Source organism: Oryctolagus cuniculus, chromosome 8 (assembly GCF_051225735.1).
Source record: "Oryctolagus cuniculus isolate XC-2025 breed Fujian yellow rabbit chromosome 8, ASM5122573v1, whole genome shotgun sequence".
NCBI classification, from domain to species: domain Eukaryota; kingdom Metazoa; phylum Chordata; class Mammalia; order Lagomorpha; family Leporidae; genus Oryctolagus; species Oryctolagus cuniculus.
In genome coordinates, this window is record NC_142874.1 from 48,094,859 (window position 1) to 48,118,647 (window position 23,789).

At 45.9% G+C, this 23,789-nt stretch overlaps 1 protein-coding gene across 3 annotated transcripts in view; it reads left to right on the top strand.

Annotated features, from left to right (window-relative positions):
- Positions 1 to 20,859, top strand: part of SLC10A7 (solute carrier family 10 member 7) — a 290,033-nt gene extending 269,174 nt beyond the window's left edge. For all 3 annotated transcript variants that reach the window (XR_011378229.2, XR_011378233.2, XM_002716919.6), the window contains 2 exons: positions 16,099 to 16,244; positions 18,332 to 20,859. Coding sequence is in view for 1 of the 3 variants with exons in the window: in XM_002716919.6 (XP_002716965.1) it covers positions 16,099 to 16,244; positions 18,332 to 18,361 (176 nt within the window). In the remaining 2 variants the exon portion in view is untranslated. The remainder of the gene's footprint in view (positions 1 to 16,098; positions 16,245 to 18,331) is intronic.
- Positions 20,860 to 23,789: the final 2,930 nt, after the last annotated feature.

Consider the following 23,789-nt stretch of genomic DNA (forward strand, 5'->3'; position numbering starts at 1 on the left):
CCCCATCTCCCATCTCTTAAGTAACCTAAATAAATAAATTTTTAAAAATCATTGCTTTCTAGAAGTCAGTGCTACCAAAAGGGCAGTGAACCAAACATAAACATGATATTGGTCAAGAATGCTTATGGGTCCCAGCATTGTGGCACAGCAGGTTAAGCCATTGACTGCAATGTAGGTATCCCATATGAGCACCAGTTTGAGTCCCAGCTGCTCCACTTCTGATCTAGCCTCCTGCTCATGCTCCTGGGAAAGCAATGGAAGATGATGGTACAAGAATTTGGGCCCCTGCCACCCATGTGGGAAGTCAGGGTGGAGTTCCAAGCTCCTGGCTCCAGCCTGACCCAGTCCTGACCATTGTATCCATTTGGGGAGTGAACCAACAGATAAAATAATAGAATTTCTTAATCTCTCTCTCTCTCTCTCTCTCTGTGTGTGTGTGTGCATGAGAGAGACAGAGACAGAGACTGACTCTGCCTTTCAAATAAATACTTTTAAGAAAAGCTGCTGTACACAGGTGGAGGCAGTGGAGGTTCAGCAGCACCTGCGGGGGGAGGCGCAGGTCTCAGGGTGCTGCTCAGCAGTGCCACCCTCAGGTGAGAAGTACTTCAGGCCACATCCTGAGTGACCTCAGTGGCCAGCCCTGTCCTCGGCCAGCCCTATACACTGTTACATTTGATTTGGAATGTCGTCTACACTGAAGCTGGGCATTGTCAATGATTCTATAGTGGTGACACTTCTCAGAGATGCCTTCGCTGTGGTTTTGCTCTGTAAGTTACCAATGGAAAGATGCTGTTAAAACCCTATCTACTTGATTCATTCAATGAGAGCTCCTTCAGTGCCTACTGTGCACCAGGCCTGTTCTACTGGGCTTCAGGGATACATTGGTAACCAAAACACAATAAAACTGCGTGCTCTTGTCTGGCTTAGTTTTCAGTGGTCATAAGCAGACAAGCACTTACGTAAGATAAGGCACACAGGCGGTGGTAAGTGTAGTGGGGAGGAATGAAGCCAGGAAGAGAATAAGGTGGGAAGGTTTCAGGCTTAAGCGGCACCTTGGGTCAGAGACCTGACAAGGACACAGCTATTTAGGGGAAGGAGACTCCAACCAGCAGGAAGAGGGAAGGCCAAGAACCTGAGGCAGGGCGTGCTTGGGGGGGGGGGGGGGGGGAGGAGAAGGACGCCGGAGTGCAGGGAGAGAGTCAGAAGAGAAGTGGTGAAAGGCGGCAGGCGAGGGGGCGTCCTTGGGTTAGGCCTTTTGGACGCTGGCAGGACTTCTACTTGGAATGAAGGAGGAAGCCACTGGAAGGACAGGAAAAGGGACAAGATCCTGATGGGCTGCTGGCCATCTGGGCTGGGTGGGCGGGGGCAGCACTGAGGCTTCAATGCAGGCGAGAACTGGCAGTAGTTTGATTAAAGGCATATATAGCCGTGGCAGAGGTAAGAAGCATTGGATTCTAGATATATTTTGAGTGCAAAGTTCAGAGGAATTGCTAACGAATTGGATGTATGTGTAAAGGAAGAGAAATCAAAGATGTTTGATCTCCAGGGCTATAAGGAAGGAGTTGCCATTTATTACATTAGGGAAGACAACAGAGGAGCAGCTCCTCGTGGTGGGCGAGGGAAGTGGAAGCAGATCAAGACTCCATCTTTTTTTTTTTTTTTTTTTTTTTTTTTGACAGGCAGAGTGGACAGTGAGAGAGAGAGACAGAGAGGAAGGTTTTGCCGTTGGTTCACCCTCCAATGGCCGCCATGGCCGGTGCACTGCAGCCGGCGCATCGCGCTGATCTGAGCCAGGTGCTTCTCCTGGTCTCCCATGTGAGTGCAGGGCCCAAGCACTTGGGCCATCCTCCACTGCACTCCCTGGCCACAGCAGAGAGCTGGCCTGGAAGAGGGGGCAACCGGGACAGAATCCGGCACCCCAACCGGGACTAGAACCCAGTGTGCTGGCGCCGCAAGGTGGAGTATTAGCCTAGTGAGCTGCGGCGCCAGCCCAAGACTCCAGTCTTGACCTTGCTGCGTCTAACATCTTTTTACCACTCAGAGCAGCCAGGCTGGAGTTTGTAGCCTGTAGATGACATTTTCAGCCATCAAAAGGTGAGATCACTAACCGAGGGGTTAGATCTCACTAAGGAGAGAACTCAAGGGCTGGGAACTTGCCAGTCTCCGGAGGACAGGACAGCAGGAGCTGCAGCTGATAATCAAGTGAACTGGAATCTGAATCTGCTAGACTTACAGGCATCCTAACCTGCAAGCCTCACTTTTCTCCTGTCTCACCTGGCTCGGGTGAACACCGTCTCGGAGAGCAGGTGTGAAGACACTGAAGCTTTAAAAGAAGGGCCCAGTACTTATTTGGTACCTACTGTGTACCAGGTAGTACATGTGGCACTTAACTTGCCTTTGTGTCTCATGTAATCGTCATAACAGCCCTGCACGTGAGCAGGTATTGATGTCATCATACAAACTAGAAAGTCACTCCTCAGGGAGGTCCAATAAGCTCATCCTGTTCACACAGGGAGGAAATGGCACAGCCAACAGCCAGCGGCACAGCTGTCTACCTACAGGGTCCTCTTGCCCACTGTATTACCAGACCTGGCTTTTTAACCTGGCTTATGTAAGAATCACCTGACAGCTGCCCAATAACAGAGGCACCAGAACCCCTCCCCACACTTGTAGCTCAACCACCCAGGACAGAGCCAGGAACCCTGGGCAACGGCAAAACACAGCGAGGTGGAGAACTACACGTCACACTCATCTCCTGCATTTGTGTGCATTTATTTACCGTATTCCAAAGGGGATGCAAGGTTGGGACTATGACTACCCATTTGTCTAAAAATGTTGAAAAGCAAAATTTAAGTATTCGCAGGAGAAAACTGAGATTAGAAAAACTGGGAAAAAATATTTCCAGGAATAACTTCTTCTAGAGTTTTGTTCATTCCTTCCTCCACCCAGAGGTTTTCTAAGTGAGGTCTTACCTCCCTGATTTGTACAGCACTGAGAACAAATAAAGGCCAGGAGTGGGCGGTCAGAGTGTCATCCAGCTGCGATAAACCACAGCCATCCGAGTCAACCTTTCTAAGAGAGATGGCGCTGAGGATAAGTAACTCTGATTTGTAATCCCCAAATCAAAAACTGCCTTATTCTTCCACTCACAAGAAGCCGCCTCTTCCAAGGCTTCTCTTCCTCATAGACACAGCACCATCAAGATGAACATTTGTGTCAGACGATGACTAAGGGCCACACTGACAAAACAGAACAAAAGATGCATTTAAAACAGTGACTGTGCATTTATGGCATGGCTTGTGTGTGTCATGTGACTAAGACTTGGAAGCCTTTCAGAAGTTCCTGTGTCTACTTCTAAGATTATCCATGCAGCATTTTAGGCAAAACTAAATTTACTCGATGGGGCCTATGGCAAAATTAGTGAAAACTCAAGTCACACAATCAGCCTCTCTTTGCCTCACTCTGAAAAGATCCAACTGTATTTCTTCATTTATGTAAGGCTCCAACTCCCACCAGAAATCTGTAAAATTAGACAAGGCCTTCCAGGGCCAGGCAGACGGGGCCGGTTCTGTGCTGGTGACCGAGGTAAATGCCTGTGACCTTGTTTTATTTTTGTCTTATGAAATCACCCTTCTATTTCTGCTGCTTTCCCCTCCTGTGGGTGTGAACTGTAGCTAGAGTTTCCCTTTAGAAGTTGAACAGCTCTTCATTCACAGCCTAGAAAAAGGGGAACAAGTACCCTCACTCCTTCCTGCCCGCCCTGTCCCCATAAGCATGGCGGCCCTGTTCTTCCTCCTGGAAGAGCCGGCCAGTGTGTGAACAAAGGCTTCCTGGCTCTGTCCTTTGATTCATTCTTGAATTCCCTGTTTGCTAATTACTCCTACAAGGCTTTCAGGCAGGTGAAGGTGTACCTGATGATCTGAGGCAGAAGCCGTCAATGCTGGAGTTAAATGTTTCATTGTCAGCATCTGGTGAGTCGCCCAGGCCATTCATTAAACATCTCTTCCAATCAGAACATACCTGTTTCAAACCAGAAATAACACCAGCTGCTCATTTTGGGGCTTTTTTTGCACCTTTATTTACATGAAACTTTGAGCAGAGCGATAGAATTACAGCCCCGGCAAGTGAAGGCTGAAACCCAATCTTACAGTTCTTACTGGGCTGAAAATGATCATCAACCAACTTTTATTCAAAGTAACTAGAAGCCTGCTGGGCCACAAACACATTTTTGAAAGAGTTTTCTCTCTCCCTGCCAGACCTTTCTTGTGTAAATAATATTTTACTTGGGTTTTCTCCTGCCATTACTACATGTTCTCATGTGTCCCTGCTACGGGTCCCTAAGTCCTCCCACAAATAACCATCCCAGGCAGTGCAGGTGCTACCTCACTGGTTAGGAGAGAGCATGCGTGGGTGCACACACACACACACACACACACAGCTGCAGCCTGTTGCTGGCTGGGTGTGGTCATTTATCCACCATGGCACTTTCCTCATCTGAGAAATGGATCGAATACTGGTGGCTTTGCTCTCTGTGGGTGTGAGAGGTGAAGCGGGTTGGCACATCAGAGGCACTGCATAAGCATCTGTTACTATCAGTCGGCATTCCGCCTTCCCAACAGCAAGTGACGGCCCAGAAGATGAGCCCCAGGTTCAGCTCCTGCCATCCTGCGTGAGGTGAGGTTGCTGCAGGTCTGACGCAGTCTGAAGATTGTATTCCTGGAAAGATGATTCCGTTCTCTTAAGACTGGCCTTAGCCATCAAGTCTGTAAACTTACATTTGGTCATTTTCCTCCTCTTCCGGCCTGACCCTTCTTTGTAGATAAAGGTTTTAATACATGCAGGAGTATGAGTCTCTTAGGGAAGTTTGACATGAACTCCTGCCCACCCCAGTGCCTGAGCTGAAGGTGATTCTGTTGCAAGAGGCAGAGCAGCAGGAAAGCGGTAGTGGGCTCCGTGGGCAGTGGCCCGTAGTGGGCATGCTCGGAGATCACCGTATGACGCTTTGCGGCTTCCCAGCTTGGACGTTAACATTCTGTTTGTGCCCACCTGTTAAACGCGTAGAAGATTGTCCTGTTTCTCTGCTACAGGCCTAGCAAAGGGGGTCTGTCACACGTCCCAGAGCTGCTGCTGTTAGCTTGGCACTCAGCAATTTGAAAGTGCTAAATCCATGTGGATTCCACGAGCCCAGTGGTGGGAAACTGAGAAACCCACGGGAGAGCTCTAGTTCGCATGTATTATTTACCTGTACTTCATTTGGGATGGCTTTTTGTATAAAAGGGATAGAAATGTTTTCTTCTGTGTTCCATAAAGCAACAATGGAGGCCCTGATGCCATGGCGGGATGCACCTGAGATAATACAGCAGGAGTTTTCAGTTGAAAAAGAAATCATACACACACACACACACACACACACACACAGTAAGATGTAAATCATGGCAAGGGTAATGCAGCACCATCCACGTATTAAAATATCTCAGAGAGAGCAGACATTTAGCCCAGTGGTGAAGGCACTCACATCCCATACTGGAGTATCTGGGTTTGATTCCCCAGGTCTGGCTTCTCACTCCAGCTTCCCACCAGTGCAGACCCTGGGAGGCAGCAGTGATGGTTCAGGTAACTGCTACTTTCTTGGGAGGCATGGACGGAGTTCCCAGCTACTGGCTTCAGCCCTGGCCTAGTCCCAGTCATTGCAAGCATTTGGGGAGTGAACCAGCAGAGAGGAATGTCCCCTCCTCCTCGCCCTCTCCCCACCCCTCTCTCCCTCTGAAGTAAATAAATAAAATAAATGTTAAAATACCTCAGAGAATTTGAACAAAAAACCATTTGTTTAGTCTGGAGGCAATGACAGCAGGTGACATGATCTGTGACATCCAGTCCCCTTCCTGGGGGACTTGGCAGGAAGTTGACTTGCCAGCCTTTGGAGGCTTCCCAAATGGGAGTGAGGGAAGTCCTTGCATAGCGAAGATTATGCCAGCATGTGACACTAGGAGCCATACAGACTGAACAGCAGCGCCAGACTGCTGTAGCAGGCCTCTGGCAGACAGCCATGCCACTCCCATCCACCCGGAAGTAGGCTTTCTTCTTTTTACACCCTCTAAAAGTGAGAGAAGGGGCCAGTGCCGTGGCTCACTTGGTTAATCCTCCGCCTGCGGCGCCAGCATCCCATATGGGCTCTGGTTCTAGTCCTGGCTGCTCCTCTTCCAGTCCAGCTCTCTGCTGTGGCCCGGGAGGGCAGTGGAGGATGGCCCAGGTGCTTGGGCACCCGCACCTGCATGGGAGACCAGGAAGAAGCTCCTGGCTCCTGCTTCGGATCGGCACAGCGCCGACTGTTGCGGCCATTTTGAGGAGTGAACCAGTGGAAGGAAGACCTTTCTCTCTGTCTCTCTCTGTCACTGTAACTATACCTGTCAAATAAATAAATAAAAATCTTTAAAAACAATGAGATAGAACGTAGCAGAAGCAGACTGCTCTCTGGGTTCATTTTACCTTATTTTCCTGGATAACTGTGCATGTCTTCTCACTGCTCTGTGCCATGACTGTGTTGTTGGATGCAGTCTGCTCTTTGCCTGCCTTTGGCACAGAGCCCTCTGTCTTCTCCCCCAGATGCACAAGGGAGAACCTGAGCTTCCTCAGGGCAAGGCCTTTTGTCAGTGCCCCTAGAAGAGTTCCTGGCATATAATAGATGAATACGTACTCCACACCAGACATTGTGCATTATTTCAATTTTTAAAAAGTCTGAGAAATAGACCCATTTTACAGATGTGAAAACTGAGGTTAAATAACTTACCCAGCCAAGCTTACACAGTGGTAAATGGTGATTTAAACGAGACTCAAACATAGGATTCTCTGATCGTGTATCAGACTTTTTAACTGCTACACCGTACAGCCTCAATGTAGGTGCTACATAGAATAAATAATAAATCCCTGTGTGAAATAACAGGATAAATGATAAGTCCCTGTGAGAGATAACAGCTATTGTTACTGAAATGGCCTTGCTTTAGGATCACTCTAACTGAAAGCAAAGCCTTTCTTCGCATCCCAAAACCACAGTCGTGTCTTAGCATGGCTTCATTCATGTTCCAGAATGCAACTGCGCATAACTGCCACTTGATTTAGTAATTGAAATAAGCCAGCCCAGTACGTTGGACTTTTCTGTGACTGAGCTGGTGTGTGTGTGTGTGTGTGTACATGCTTGTGTGTGATAGGGAAAAGCACACCAAAGCTGGCATTGGGTGACATCTGGGAAGAGTGTGTCCAGAGACTGCCGCCCTGGATTCTGTTTGGGCGGCAGAGCTCATCTCTCCCAGGAAATTTTAAATGCACACATGAGCTTTTCTGAGAGAAGAGATGGAATTCCAGTGACAGTGCATAGGACATTGGGACAATAAACTTGTGCATGCTTCTAACAAGCTAAACAAAAGTGGGACGTCGCCATGACAACTGATGGAGGAAGCCACTGGATTCCAGTTCCCTCCAGAACTCAGTGAAAAGTCGAGAAAGTATTTAAATGGAAAGCAAGTAACGTGAGTTCAGGCGGATGAAGCCTCTAAAAGATGGGCAGTGCTCCAGGTGATCGGGATATGGAGCTCTTAACTAGCTGGCAAAGTACATATAATATCAGGCTTCAGAAGACTCAAAGGTGTCTTTCAATATATTTCCTCTCTTACTCCACTCATTTCAAATTTTGTGGTCCTTGGTTAGCCCAGTTGTTTTTTTCCTTCCACCATATCAAATACTTTTGTACTATGAAATATAATCCTTTCCCACAAGGGCTTAAAAATATTCTCTCTTCAAAATCTAGTGAAGCAGCCATTATTTGTTCTAAATCCTGAATTTATCAAACATTACTGTAGCATTTGTTCTTAAATCTATCTTGTATGTTTTGAGTAGCAGCCCTGTGCTTAAATGTGGCAGGACAATTAAAGGAAGATATATTTGGCCTGTGTTCAGGCTAAACCAAAAACTACACACACATACACAGAATAATGGCGGCATAATCAAGTGCTAACTGATGCCACCAGGAAGCATGCTGTCATTCTTCAAAAGACAAATCAATAGGAAGACCACCTTCACGGAGGAGAAAAATATAAAACCGAGCCTTTGTAAACTCCCAGGACTTTGGTACACAGAGAGAAAGCACGAGATCCAGGCAGGGCTCAGCTTCGACAGAGACCAGGAAGTGGGAGACCTGAGTCGATGAATTGAGTCTGGACGGTTGAAGGCTTGGCTTACTGGAGTCGACACAGTTAAGGGATTCAAAGGAAATACACTGGGGTCCACCTCTGCCCTTACCACCCAACAGCTGCAGGGTTAGAGAAGTTGCTTCAGTGGCCTCCTCTTTGAAGGGGAACATGGCTGGCTACTTCAAAAGGCTCTTGTAAGGATTAAGTGAGATAATGCAGGCAAAGCACTTAGCATGCAGGAGCACTTAGAAATGGCAGCGTAGGAAATGCCCTTCGCCGAAGTTGCGTAGGTGGAGGAGTTGATGAATGGGCGCTGGAAAGCCATCGCAGCTTTTGATCAGGGTATTGGCTTTAATTAATGTGGGCTTGGGGAAGATTAATCTGGCTGTGGTGTGTAGGATTGATGAGGGGAAGAGACTGCAGATGTGGAGCAGTGTCAGGGGGCGGGAAGGGGAACCTTGGTTTGATTTTTATGAGGAATGGAATTAGGATGATGGCGGTGAAAACTGAAGGGGAACAGGAATGGTAAATGAGGAGAGAATCTACGGGATTTGGTGACTGGATCTAGAGGTAGGAAGACAAATGGGATTTGTCAAAGTTGATCCCGAAGTTGTGAATTGTAGAAATGACCGTAGGGGCTGCCCAGACAGACGGCAGGAAGCTGGGGTAGCTGGCGGCAAGAGCTTCCGGAAGGCAGTACCCAAGAATGCGGGGACCTTGGCTGTGTTACTCTGCTTAGAGCCCACGCGTGCAGGACAGCATTTCACAGACGGCAGAGGCCCTAAAAGAACTTTCTGCACAAGCCGAGGAATGAATGAGTGAATGAATTAATGAAAGCTGGAAACACTGCACGCACATGGCAATGAACTCCGGAAAGTGAGGGAAAGGAGACAGTTTTTATATCGCGAACAATAGAGCAGCTTCCAGTGGGGCTTAAATTAAAAGTCTGTGTTTAATCCAGGAGGAAAGATAGCAGTTTCTCAAGGAAAGGAAGAAAAACTCCCCATCCACCAGGAAATAGTGGTTGTTGAAACTTCAACACTGTTACAAACAGAATTTTCTAATTCAGGGAACATGAAATAAACATATTTAAAATAGGGGGGAAGAAACTTGTTCTTGTACGGCCTGTTTTATCCTTTCCATCCTGGGTATAGGATAAAAGCAAAGCCTTACTTGCTTGTTAGAAGCAGAAAGCCGCTGCTTGAAGTTCCAGCTTGGCAGATGTCAGTTGAAAGCTCTGCTTATGGAATATGCCGCAGTGTCAAACCCTGTTGGAGCGTTTTAGACGAATGTGTCATGTGTGACACGGAAATATGGCACGCTGTACATTAGTGATTTCCCAAGTGCTTGGATCAGGTAGTAATGTGCTGAGAAAGTGCCCTTTATCTATCCACACAGTGTACTTGTGGAGCAACGGGGAAATGCCTTTGCTGGAAATTACTTTAGTCAGAAAAAGAATCCATTTACAACATGCGCCTTCTAACATCTTTCAGACAATGCATTGTATTAAAGAGGCATTTTTTGATTAATGTTTTATAAACATTTTTCAGCATGACAGCTTAAAGTCCCTGTAAAATTGTAAATGCGTGCATAGTGTTCACTTCCATAAAGTCAAATGCCATCTCCTAAAGTCTGGTTGGATCCTGTCAACCACGGTGACACAGAATCAGTACCTGGGAGCATTAAAATTAATTTACTTCATTTATATTACTGCAGTGATAGCAAGATGAAAAGAATCCTTTATTCAAATTTTACTTTAAAAAGAAAACTCTTCCTGGTAAGTTTGTTTGGCTCTTTAAATTATTGCTATTTTTCCCTAATTAACGGAGGTAGTAAAAATGAAGTGCGAGTCCGCCCAATAACTTTGTGATGGTATCTGGAAAAAATACAAACCCGCTCATTCCATGTACTCTGTTTGAGCACCTACTGTACGCCCAAAGACCAAGAGGAGGCAGTTGAAGACCCCACGAAAGCTTATGGCGTAGTGAGGGAAACTCCGAGACACAAGCAATGACACGCAGCAGTCAATGGCAGGCAGCAGTAAGCGTGGAATCTATAGGTCAGCCTTGGGGCTTTCAGGATGGCTTCCCAGAGGAGCCAACTTAGGACTTAGGACTACAGGCCACAGAGGAACTGAAGAGATCAAGACGTGGGTATGGGGCATCCCAGGCAGGGGGTGCTGAGGTGCAAGACAGCGTGGCACCGGCACGGAGGATGTAGAAACACAAAATGCTGGCAGAGGTCTAAGTGCAAAGGAATGGTGAGATTGAGAAGAGGGGAAGAGCAAGAGCTGGGGACAAAGTCATGAAGTCCTCGGATGCCACCCTTAGGACAGGGGTGGTATCTGTTGTGTGCTAACCTCCTGTGTGATTTGACAGACTGAGATCTGCACTGTAGAAGTCTCACTGTGGTCACAGAACACAAATGCCTTAGAGAGAACAAGCCTGGAAGCAGAGAAATTGGCTGGGATCCAGAGTGGGAGGTGCGGCGGAGAGCAGGTGTAAGCAGTCACCGAGGTGCCCTCTGAGTTGCATCCACGCAGGGTTGTGTCACATCCTGCGTCCTGGCTTGTCTCGCCCTTTAGAAGAGCAGCGAATCAGTTACATGAGCGCTAACTGAATGAATGAAGACTATGAATAATGATCAAGAGAGTTATTAAACAAGTGACCGAAGAGGACAGGGTGGTGCATTACATAGGCTCCTGGGATAAGAGGTACGGCTGATTTTCTCTGACTTGACTTGAGTCTCACATTCTGCCAAGTCCATGGCCAGGTGGCAGAATCACAGTATGGTGAGTGCAGTAGCTCCTGGAAGATTCCCAGCCTCTCACTGTTTGAGTTTGCGCTTCTTGTCTAGATGGTGCCGGTAGAGAGGCTGAACTCACAGCTCCCAGCGCTTGCCCACACAGCCCCGAGCACTCGGCCCTCCACCTGCTTACCCTACCTTCTTCTACTCTGTCCCCAGAGAAAATGCAAACGCAGCTAGTGGAAGTTCCCCTGGGATTCAGGAAGGGGAGGTGAGGAAGAGCCTGGAAGAAAGCAGGAGAAAAGAGATAAATGGGAGATTGAGAAGACAACGTAGCCATTGAAATGGAGAGTAGACATTTGATTGAGTGAAGAGTGAGGTCGCTTTTGAAAAGCAAAGCAAGTAACATATGGCTGGAGTCCCTGGATTGCCCCTTGTGCAGCCACGATGCAGGGTCTTCCAGAGGTCCCCCGAAAGGGCCTTGTTCTCTGGACGCTAAGTCTTTTCTCTGATATATTGTTTTTTCATCTTATTTTTAACGTTACCCTGTTAGCATGAGGGAGGGAGAGTACTGGCTAATTTGATTAATGACTACCAAGCCAGTGTTGCAAACACACGAAGTGCGGGGAAGCAGTTCCTGTTTAACTTGACAGATGTCTGCAGCAGCTGAGAGTCATTGCACAGCGCTTCTCTTTTTCAAGTAAAAAGCAAACAACTGGTGCACAAGGTAGAGTCCGCAAAAGTGTCACTTGGGTCCCTCAGGAAACCTGAATCCCCCCTCGCACCACAGGGAGTTAGAAAACCGAAAAGGAAAAGGGAGAAGAATGAAGAAACACCGGAGGAATAACCGCGGGGTACAGCTGGAGCTGCAAGATGACAGGGAGCAACTGGGGTTCTCAGAACCCAGAAGTGGCCAGGCAGGGCCTCAGACTTCCAAGGAGAGCGCTGCCCTGCCGGAGCCCGTGGCTCTGGGGACACAGAGAGCTATCAGCTGGAGCCAACGCCTGCTACCTTGGCGACAGAGCTGTGGCTGGCAGGAAGTCCAGGCACCTGGAAAAGAGCCCCCTCCTTCTCCCGCCCCTCCCGAGTGCCCCTATTGGCAGAGCCTCGTGGGGACCAGCTGGCCAGGAAGACTGATATTTGCCAAGACCAAGTCCCCTCAGGAGAGCAATGAACAGAGGGCATTTTTGAAGAGGAGAGAGAAGAGCTGAAGAACTAGCATGGGACTGGAGAGACCTGTAGAGGAACTGCTGTTGGATCCAAAGAAGTGCAGGTCACTGTGCACCAGAAGCTTCGTGAGGGTCAGAACTTGGCTGTGTCTTTGAACCCGTGGCCCTTGGTGTTGCTTAGGCTTTCACCCACATGAAGTCAAGGCACGTCCTGGTGCCCATTGCAGGAACATTTGATGAGGCCTACTGCCCTGGAAGTGCTTTGGGGGAAGGGGGATGCGTGGAGTGCACAAAGGGTCAAGATTTCCAAAAGGGCGGCTGGGCTAAGAAGCTTTTTACATCCTAGTCGGACTTCTGCTTCTGGGGAGCCGCGATGCCTGTGCCGCGATGAACTGACCTCACCTAATGTGGGACCTGCAGATGCAGTGTGCCCGGCTGCCATGTGGACGCCAGCACTGGGGAAGGTATCCTGGCTACTGGGTGTTTCCACTTCATCAGTAGCAAAATGTTGAAAGCTACAGTTTTTACCCACCTTGCAGGGTCATCGTGAGACTTAGTTCAGCCCATGTAGGGATGCTGTTGACAGAACAAGACTCAGGACAAGCACTGAGTCCATCCAGAGCACGCTTATCCTTATTGCTGCTCTCTTGGAGAACCTAGTGGATCGCACTGAATTGGACTTCTCTGCATAGGCAGTGATGTGTGGGGTCATGCTCCCAAAGCACAGGCAACAAAAGCAAAAGCAGGCAAATGGAATTATATCAAAATATTTCTGTACAGCAAAGGAAGTGAAAAAGAAGTTGAAGAAGACAGAATAGCATAGTCCTCAACCAACAAAGTGAGGAGACAGCAAACAGAATGGGAGAAACTATTTGCAAACTATGCATCTGACAAAGGATCAACAGCCAGCGCCTATAAGGAACTTAAACAACCCAACAACAAATCACTCCTGTTAAGAAATGGGCAAAAGATCTGGGTAGACTTTCTCAGAAGAAGACATACAAATGGCCAATAAATACCTGAAAAATGCCCAGTATCATAAGCCATCAGGAAGTGGTAATCAGAACCACAGTGAGGTATCATCTTAGTTTAGTTAGAATGGCTGTGATGAAAAAAATCAAAAATAAAATGTGCTGGTGAGGATGTAGATAAGGGAGAACCCTTAGATTCTATTGGTGTAAATGCAAATTTACATAGCCATTATGAAGAACAGTATGGAAAATCCTAAAAAAAAATAGATTATATTATGACCCAGTTATCCCACTTCTGGGTATGTAGCCAAAGGAAATGAAATCAGCCTATTAAAGAGATACCTGCACTCCCCTGTTCATTGAAGCACTATTCACAATAGCCAAGATATAGAATCGACCACAGTGTCCATTGATAAATGAATGGGTAGAGAAAATGTGGTAAATATACGCAATGAAATGTTATCCAGACATAAAAAGAATGAAATCCCAACATTTGCAGCTAGGTGGATATCACTGGAGATCATTATGTGAAAGGAAATAAGCCAAACACAGAAAGCAAAAAGTATGTGTTCTCTCTCATATGTAGAAGTTAAAAGCACAGCCAGTCTAAACTGTGAATAGTGATTACCATAGGGAGGTTGGATAACACTCACTCAAACACAGAAGTGACAAGTTCTAGGGTTCCATAGTACAATGAGGTGACCACGGTTCATAATAGTGTGTTTATTATGTGAAAAGATGACCTTTTTTTTTTTTTTTGCTTTAGAATAGCAGAGATTAAATTTCCATAAGATAAATGCTGTAACTAGTGGGATATCTGTCCAATTCAGAACAGAGATACAGTCAAGGAACAGAAAGTATACTGAATAGCTCCAGGTAGGTAGATACCATAGTGAGGATTCAGCTTAACCTGATTTCTTTACCATATATTGATTGATTGATTGATTGTTAAGCCTAAAATTTATAAATATACAGAGAACAGATTTCATCTATTTCATAGATCTGATTCCAAAAATGCAATATTTTCCTCCTTCCTCTTTCTTTTCTTCTAATTTCTTTCTCAATAACATACTTCCAATTCACTTTATAATCACAGACTCAATGTATTAAATGCTTACTGTACAAAGAACTGGAAGAGAGGAGCTGGTAGGCTGATAAGCTGGTAGGCTCTAAACACAGGAAAAGATAAGGAAATGGACAGGCCGGTTATGTCATTTGATTGGCTTTTGCTCTGTATGTATGTTGAGCTATTGCACTGTGCCTCATAAAAACGTAGAGATAGTACATGTTAATCGAAAGTTTGTTTAAATAGAATTATTTAAAAATTCTTTAAAGTGGTTCATGATTTAACAACAAATGGAAAATAGTTCTGGAGATACATGATTACATAGTAATATGAATGTAGTTAATGTTCTCAAAGCATATACATCAAAGGGTTAAAATGGCAAATGTTATGTTACATGTATTTTCTCACAATAAAAAGTGGGGGGAGGGCAGCAGTGTGATACAGTGGGTTGAACCACTGCATCTTTAAAAAATATTGAGAGAGGAGGCAAAAGGGGTGACTCAGATGACCTAGTCTAGCAGCCCAAGTCCTCGAATTTGGCATCAAAAGGCCCTGCTGTAATCACTTTTAGGGATAAATTATCTCCATACCTTGATCACTGGCTCCCTTTCACTCCATCCCCCAATTTCTTAGCACTGCCCCTTTGAGCCCAGGTATAAGTAACCTTTCTCCAGAAACAGGAGGCATTGTGTTCAGGACTCAATATTTTCTCATCATCATAACTCCCAGACCATAGTTTCAGATGCTGCTTTTCAACAATAAATGGATCTTTTTTAATTCACAATTTAAAAAGAGAGAGAGAGAGAGGGAGAAAGCCCTTCTGTTTTTATATTCATGTGAAGACAGAAATTGTGTGAAAATCACAGCAGTGTACTTGGGGAGCTATAAGAGAGACTTTCTGTGGGGGAGGGTTGAGTGTTTTCAGTTGGTGTGTGAGGCTGCGAAACTGAAAGCAGCCATGAAATGCATTTTTGCATAAAGCTTTGGGATTTATTAGAAGGTAAAAATAATTGAAAAAGCTGTGCCTTTCTTGTGTTACAATAAAAAGTTATTTATGTGCCATCACCACGCGTGTTTAGGAGCTGGGGTCCTTTTCAGAGGCCATTCTCAGAGAAACAAGGAGAAAGCTAAGCTATTAAAGCTATTCAGTTGAAAAAGCTGACATATAAACAGAGCAATTCTGAAAACTGGAGCCATATTAAAACAAGCAGTAATAATAGTTAAACTGCTGGTGTCTGAGTTTTGTTAGTTATAGCTCAAAAGGTATGCTGTGTGGCAGCTGTTTACAAAATCTACACACCCCTACCCTTTTGAAGAGAAAGGTCAACTCACAAAGTGCAATTCATTTATTTGGGTTCCATTGAGCCCTTTAGTGCAAGGTTTAAACATTCAATTTTACATTTCATCTGCTATGCAGAGTATCACCCGAGCCTTGCCTGATGAATGCAAAACTCTTTGGGATCCTTGACCAAAAGAGAACATTCAAGGAAGGCCTTTATTAATTTGGGGAATTATCTCACGGACATTATCTTACCGTATCCTTTCAACTGCCACAAGGGAGCTTTGGACCTTTGAAATGGTGCCTGGAAGATCTCCCTAAAGACCAACAGACTGCCTCACACCACAACAAGAAGAGACCCATCTGTGAAGGTCTGCTTACCAATAACACTTCCCAGCCCTCTTCAGGAACACCTTCATGCACAGTCCTCTCTCCTGTGCTCCTGAGACAAGCTGCTGGTTTGTAGTGAGAGTTACCAGGGCCCTTGCATACTAACCACTTCTTGACTCTCATCTGTGCTAGTCAGAGCGCAGAGCTGTAGGTAGTCAGCGGAGGATGGGAAGACAGGAGGACTCATCTGAGACCTGCCCATTTCAGTTCCAGAGTTCTGATGGTCATGGAGTGTGTCTTTCATCTGATGATAGTCCAGGTTTGCCTCTCACCTTCCTGTCTCCTCGTTCATCAGGAATTCCAATGCTGAAGATAGTGTTTGCGGGCCACGAGCACCTCTCTTTAATATCCGTCCCCTTGCTCATCTACCACCCGGCTCAGATCCTTCTGGGAAGTGTTTTGGTGCCAACAATCAAGTCTTGGATGGTGTCAAGGCAGAAGGTGAGACTCAAGAAAGATCTTCTTTGGGTACAAATCAGAATGAAATGCTTTTCCTAGGTCTTACACTTTAGCTCCTCCTAGCAAATCACTGTGTTCAACTACCTATTTGCTTAGCTAAATATAATAATAAGGGTATATTAATCCATTTCAATCGAACAGGAAGGCTGAGGGTTAAATGTCTTTTATGCAGTTTTAAAAAACTCTTATTGCATAGGGTAAAAGTTAAATACATGTGCTCAAAACACGTGCCCCCTCACACCACCTTTGCCTTCCCAGTCTTTGATCTCTGTCCTAACTCCACATGCCTTTCTAAAAATGATAAAACTTGGCTTGATGCAGGTGTCTACTTGTTTTTAATTTTCCATATGTATACTAATTTCTTTGTACACCAAATTGGGCATTAAGAAGTAAAAAATGTTGGTAGCAAAGGATTCCATATGGTATTAATATCACCACACTTAGCTCAGAGTCTTAGCACATTTTATATTCTCTGTGAAACTGATTTCCTTAATTACCAACCAAAATAAGGTAGAGTGTGGTAATTGCAAGAAGTTGCAACCTGGATGTAACACAGTTGCACCACTAGACCTGGCTCAGCCCAGTGGCTTGGACCTGCTAGGACCTGTTTTTGTCCCTGTACAAGGTAGCAGCTGTTATCAGGAGATGTGTGGGAAGAAGATGTCCAAAGACCAAGTGCCCTCTCTGTGTCCTTGACGTCCTGAATAAAGGGAAAGCCCACAGGCCCACCTGTTGAGCTATGTGTGCTAACCATTCCCATCCGCTACCCGGTCCAGAGAGGGCCTTGAGCTCCCTGCCTGGGCTCTGAGCTCTGCTGCTGGGTCCACCACTTTCTCCCCGTGTGACCTTGGGCACAGTTGGCTTCTCTGTACCCACTTTCAGCCACTAGGAAACCAGAGGTGGCATCTGTACGCCAGAGCTGGATGGGATTATGCATAGCTATGATAAAGGTGGCTGTTCCTGCCACTGTTGTTCATTGGGATCTACAGTGCTGCTCCCAGCTGACTTGGCTGTCGCCATCATACAGGTTAGGAAACAGGCTCAGAGAGCTGAATGACTTGCCCAAGGTCCTATGGGTAGTTTAGATGGTCCTAAATGTAAGACTTGAACCCTGTTGGGCCTCCCATATCTTTCTTCACCATGGTAACACTCCAGACAGAAATATAAAATCCATTTCAGGAGACTCATCCTTGGTCCCAGAATTATTCCTGAGAAGTTTAGGCCATCCAGCGTGCCCACGAATTCAGTTATTTAACAAAACGTTAGTGATTCCTGTTCCCTGCCAGGCGCCAATGCCGTCTCTGAGCTGCTGAAGATAGTGCCAACAACCAAGTAGTACTTCTACTATTCTACTCAAATAGTAGAGGAGCAGCTTGAGAATCTTGTCTTTCACTGTGTGTCCCCCTTCAGAAACTTCATTTGTACTTAAGATGTGTTTATCAAAGTGTACACGCACTGTTGATCCGAATTTGTGCACATAAATTTTGACAGAGGATAAAGAAAAAAATTTCAAAACCCTAATCTTCATCAATGATGCACAATCAGCATAAACAGCAAATTTATCAGGGCAAATTTTTCTTCCAAATCTTTCAAAGCTCTGGATTCATTCTATGGAGAAGCAGAAGCCTCTCCAAAAGGGAGACCAAGGGCAGTGCTGTTCGTTTCCCTTGACCAGAAGGCACCCAGCCCAGACCACTGGCTAACAGAGTCCTCCAGAAGGCCCAGGGGATCTGTCTGTCCTATTTGACTACTGACATGCGGCAAAGACTCCATCCTCACAACACTGAGCGCCCCCAACACACACACACACACACACACACACTCCATGAAATGTACTGATGCTTGAGACTCAAGGTCCCCATCTCGTGCTCCATGGAAGTCTCTGAGTAGCTGGGGGCCGATGACAGCCTGCTGGCCAGTAAGGTGGGAGGTAAATCGGCTTGCCGTTAGGCGTTGCACTGTCGGTTGGGCAGTGCTCTCTGGGTGTGCCTCCTCTTCCTTCGAGAAGCATAAATCGCCCGGTGTGCTGTCACCTGACTCTCTGACCTCCTCCCTTCTCTCTCTGGCAGGGAGTGAAGTTGACCAGGCCAACAGTATGAGGAAGCAGCGCGCTCTGGCGGTGTACATATGTACAGGAGGGTACCTGCAGATAATTCTGAAGACTCGTCCTTGTGAATGTTGCTGCGATGCATATTTTATTTTTTTACACAAAAATATGACACACCTGTTTAAGTGCCTTACAATGTATTTGACCAGAGCGTTACTTCCCCAGTGTACTTTGTTGGTGACTGCCAGGGGTGGTACCGTATGTCGGAGTTTATTTCTTTTTTTTTTTTTTTTCTGATGCAGGGAAACAGTCATAATAAGTGACAAAAGGCTCACATGGTCTCCCAGTGCCCCCTTCTGTGCAATGCAGCACTACAGTGGTAGTTACTGTAATGTCTGAAACGAGGTCACAGCATCAGGGGAATGCCTTCCTGGTGACGGTGAACACTTCCAGAGTCTTCTCCGCACGGCCTTTGATTTGCTGTTGACTCCTTTGCCCGGCCACCGTGACATGCCTCTTCCCCGTCTGCTCAGCGGGAGCCGCGCATCCAGGCGGAACAGAGCTGCATGTTGCCTGACTGCGTGTTCTCAGACATTCCTTCACATACCTTCCACACAGACAACTCCTCAGTCCCATTACGAGAGACGGGGGTGCTCTAGGTCTTAAATTTATTATTAGCCACTTCAAAGAAAGGGCCTAATGTTTGCGTTCTGGGTGGAGCTTTGAGGTAAGCTGCAGGATTTGGTTGGCAGGGCTGAAGTTCCATCTCCGTGTGTTTTGCTCTTCCTCTGTTGTTCCATTCACACCTGTTTGCCAACCCACTTGCACACTCACAGCAGCCAAACACGAGACACGAAAGCATGACAGCGAGCCCGAGAGCAGTGACGGGGCATGGTGAGTTCTATTCACATTCCGCATCTGAGACCCGCGTTTTTTTCCTGTTCCCCAAACGTGCTGAACACTTTCCAAACTGCCCCTGGTAGCCGGAGCAGCCTGCTACATCCTTGAAGTAGGCACTCCCGAGGCGGCATGTTGAGGAGAATTTCCACGGCAAATTTCACAAATTGTTTTGCGACATTTAAAAAAAAAATCATATTGCTTTTATGACTAAATGAAAATATACAGGTCATCAATACAAACAAATAGTACATACACACATTCTGTCTGGCCAGATGGAAAGAAAACACATTTACTAATTAAAATATCAAGGAAAATGACTTCTCAATAGGACGTCGGCTTTCAAAGGAGTAGCCAGGATTTGCTTCTACTATGACTAGAAGAACTTCAATGGGAGCCAAATAGAGAAGAAACCAATATATAGGATTAGGGGGACAGATTTTCTGTGTCACCTGCACACCACCCTGCCATCTCCTTTCGAGTCCTTTCTTGATAGGGAAGAGGATACTGGCTTCCTGGCTCTCAGGCTAGGTCCTTGGCAGCTGCCTCTGTTGTTGCCCTTGTACTCACAACAACAACCCGTCATTCCTTAGAAAGCTCCCGAGTTTATCAATCGTGTAAATGTAAATTATTATTACTACCTGGTCTCATCTTTTTTTTTCAATTCTGACTCCTTTCAATGTCACTGAACCTCATAAATTTCCCGAGAATCATGTTCCATGTAAATGGCAAGGCCAATGCCAGATCCGGAAGAAATCAGTGCTCAACAAGCCGTGGTCTACACTGTTACCAAGAGCTGCACTTCGGTCTGAAACTCCAGTCATTTTGCTCGGTATTTGTGATGCTTGCCTACAGAGAAGAGAAAGCCATTCAGGTTTTGCTCCTACAAGCATCTGAGTTTTGGAGTGACAGGGAATGTGTATCTGCCCACCCGCCCACCTGTCTGAGCTATCATAAAATGTTTTCTTCCTAGCATTTGAATACTGATTCCCTCCCCAACTTAACTACCTCTATTGTCTGACACCTGTAGTAGGTGTGATTATGGAATAAAATTCAAGTGAAAAAATGCTATGATAACATTTTATCTTTTGCTTTAAAAAATGTGTTTTGTATTCAAATATTCTTTACACAGTGAGTTTTGGTGGCTTTAGTGATATGTTTACACATACTTTTGTTATACAAATGCTGTGGCATATTTTTCCATAAAAAAAGAAGTAAGGTCAAAATTTATTTTTAATTCATGCTTATTGGGATTTAATTATTCCAAACTTAAAATATTTTGTTTATACACCGTCAAACCATCTGTTTTATGCCTTCGTTTTGTCTAACTGTATTAGGAAAATACATCAGATAATGTTTACTCGCTTCTCCACCTGGATTTTTTTAATGGTTGTCAGAAAATTTGATTTTTTTGAGGGGGTGATAATGTTTAGCTTTTCACGTGCTCTTTGTTGTAAATTTTTTGTGTTTTTTTTTTTAAAGTGCTTCCCTTTTCTGTTAAAAATAACACACCTCTGGCTAATGTTCAGTGTTTGTTTATGCTAAATACCAAATTTTTTCAAAAGGACTAGTTAAGTAAGAAAGTGGATTATTTATGATGAATGGAAGATGAAAATAATTCTATGATTAAACAAAGAGATGTTTCGGAAATCACAGGAGAATCTGCGGCTTATTTTTACCCTACTTTCAGATGCACTCATAATGTGAGCCAAGAGTCTATAGGTTTCTCTTGACTCTTTGCAGCTCCATGTCATCATGTGTGTTAAACAGACATCAACCTCATAGTCTCCCCAGGCATCCGTATCAATATCTAAACCACATCACCATGTTAAAATCCAGAAATAGCCCTTGTGTGTTCATCAGAGACATATTTTCTCTGCTTCAGGGCTGAGGGCTGAAAGAGAAACATGTTCAGCAGAAAGAATAAAATGTGGGTGATGTGAATTTAGCCAACCTTGTCGTAGTTTCTAGGACTGGGAAAGATGAACCCTCAGAGTCTCCGCAAACCCCACCGTTTCTCTGATGAGCAAGTCACCTGGTCTAGAATTCAATGCCTTTGTGTTCCTGAGTTGGCTGTCCTCTTGGCCATGGAAGCCCCCATGGACATGTCACCTCCTCCGGCAGGCCTTCCTGCCTCCCCTTCAGTGCCAGATTTGCTCTCTCTTCCATGCCCTTAGAATTTGTCCCTTAAGTCTTCTGACACTGTGGCATGACCTAATCATGAATTTAAGTTTCTGTCTCCCTGATGCGATTCCTCATGGCTGTTTTTCTACACACAGTGCTTAGTGCAGAGCAGTAGCCCCTGAAAAACCTGATGTGTCGCCCCTCCAAACTGTGATCCATCCGGCAGGTTGTGAACCTGCGGTCTTCCGTACACAGGGATCATTACCGATTTACCAGGAAAGCTGACTTTCTTCCTGTTCCTCTTACCACAAGTGAAACTGCGAAGCACTGACGGAGAGTGCATCCCTCCACGACTGCGTAAACAAGACGAGCTTAGCTGTGACAACCTTCCCACTGCAGGGCGAGCCTGCACGTGGGATAGGCAAGCCACTTTCTTATGTGCCGAATCCGCTGAGGTGGAGCTGAACTAGTGAGTGCCTTTGTATATAAACAATGATTTCCTCCTAGAAACTCAGACAGACTATAAAAGCTAGCTAAAAATGATTGTCATCGTCGTCATCGCTGGTTTGTCTACAAAGAGTAAACCACAGGTCTTATAAGAGTATGGTCTTGAGGGCCTGTGCTGTGGCACAGCAGGTTAAGCCAAGGCCTTCAATGTCACCACCCCATATGGGAGCCGGTTTGAGTCCCAGCTGCTCCACTTTCTATCCAGCTCCCTGCTGATGCACCTGGGAAAGCAGTGGGAGACAGTCCTAGGATGCTGCACCCACATGGGAGACTTGGATGAAGCTCCTGGCCCAAACCTGGTCATTACAATCATTTTGGGTATGAACCAGCAGATGGAAGATCTCTCTCTCTCTCTCCCTCTCTCTAACTCTGCCTTTCAAGTAAGTAAATAAATCTTTTTTTAAAAAAAAATGCTATTGTCTTCCATAAATCTTATATGCACCATAGGGTCTATTCTTTTTTTTTTCAAATCTGAGAAAGCCAGCAACCCCATTTAAAGGAGAAGAATTCATAGACCCTGGAGAACTTATCTTCCTGTGCAATGTTGAGAAACTACATTAACCAATAAAGGCTGACCCTGTGACGATTGGGTGCTGCTGGCCCAGTTCTCGAAGGAGAGCAGAGGTCTGGAGCCCCACATAACCATGGGGAGCGTTCCCCCTAGGCTTGCCCCGGCCTCCAGCACCTCGGACCCCATGGCCATTCTGTGCAGTGCGCTCCACCACACCATGCATGGAATTTGGCTGCCGTTCATCGGTTTCTACAGAAATCTGGACGGACAACTTCAGCTTCAGTAGTACACACCCTCTTGCACCCATCTCCTAGCCACCCATCTCCTTCAATTCCTCATTGACAAAGCTCCCATAGGCTCCACCACTGCCTTGCTCCAGCTCTTCCTCCCCCCTTGCCTTCTCCCTTCTCTCCCTAACCGCCCCACCACCACCACCACAGCAGTTTAGTTATCACCTGTTGATGCTCTGGCTTCTTGGACCTATGGCAACAGCCGGGGTATGCCATACAATGCCACCTTCCTTTAGATGGCTGTAGAACCTGGCAGGAGCATCATTTCCATTTCTCTCACACAATAATTGAAAATGAATCTTGATGTGAATGGAATGGGAGAGGGAGCGGGAGATGGGAGGGGTGCGGGTGGGAGGGAAGTTATGGGGGGGAGCCACTGTAATCCACAAGCTGCACTTTGGAAATTTATATTTGTTAAAGGAATGTTAAAAAATAAAATAAAATAAAACCTAAGTGATATGTTTATTAAAGAACATTTTTGAACCATTTAAAGAAAAGAAGGCAGATTATCTTAGAATAATAATATATGGAGAGGAGAAAGGTACATTTGAGAATAATATGCATTTTTAATCCTGTTTTTGCATATTCCATATTTAATTAGATAAAATATATGTCATAAGTGTCAGGGCATTATATGTATAAAAAAGAAAGGATGGGACTGACATTGTAGCATTGGTCCTATATGGGTGCCAATTTGTTTCCCTGCTGCTCCACTTCTAATCCAGCTTCCTGCTAATGGCCTGGGAAAGCTGCAGAGGATGGTTCAAGTGCTTGGGCCCTTACTACTCACAGGGGAGACTTGCATGAAGCTCCTGGCTCCTGGCTTTGGCCTATCCTACCCCTGGGCATTGTGGCCACCTGGGGAATGCACCATCAGGTGGAAGATCTTTGTCTCTCTCTCTCTCTCTCTAACTGCCTTTTAAATAAATAAATCTTGGGGCCAGCGCCGTGGCGTAGCGGGTTAAAGCCCTGGCCTGAAGCGCTAGCATCCCATATGGGCATCAGTTCTAGTTCCAGCTGCTCTGCTTCCCATCCAGCTCTCTGCTGTGGCCTGGGAAAGCAGTAGAAGATGGCCCAAAGCCTTGGGCCCCTGCACCTGCGTGGGAGACCCCAAAGAAGCTCCCGGCTCCTGACTTCAGATCAGCGCAGCT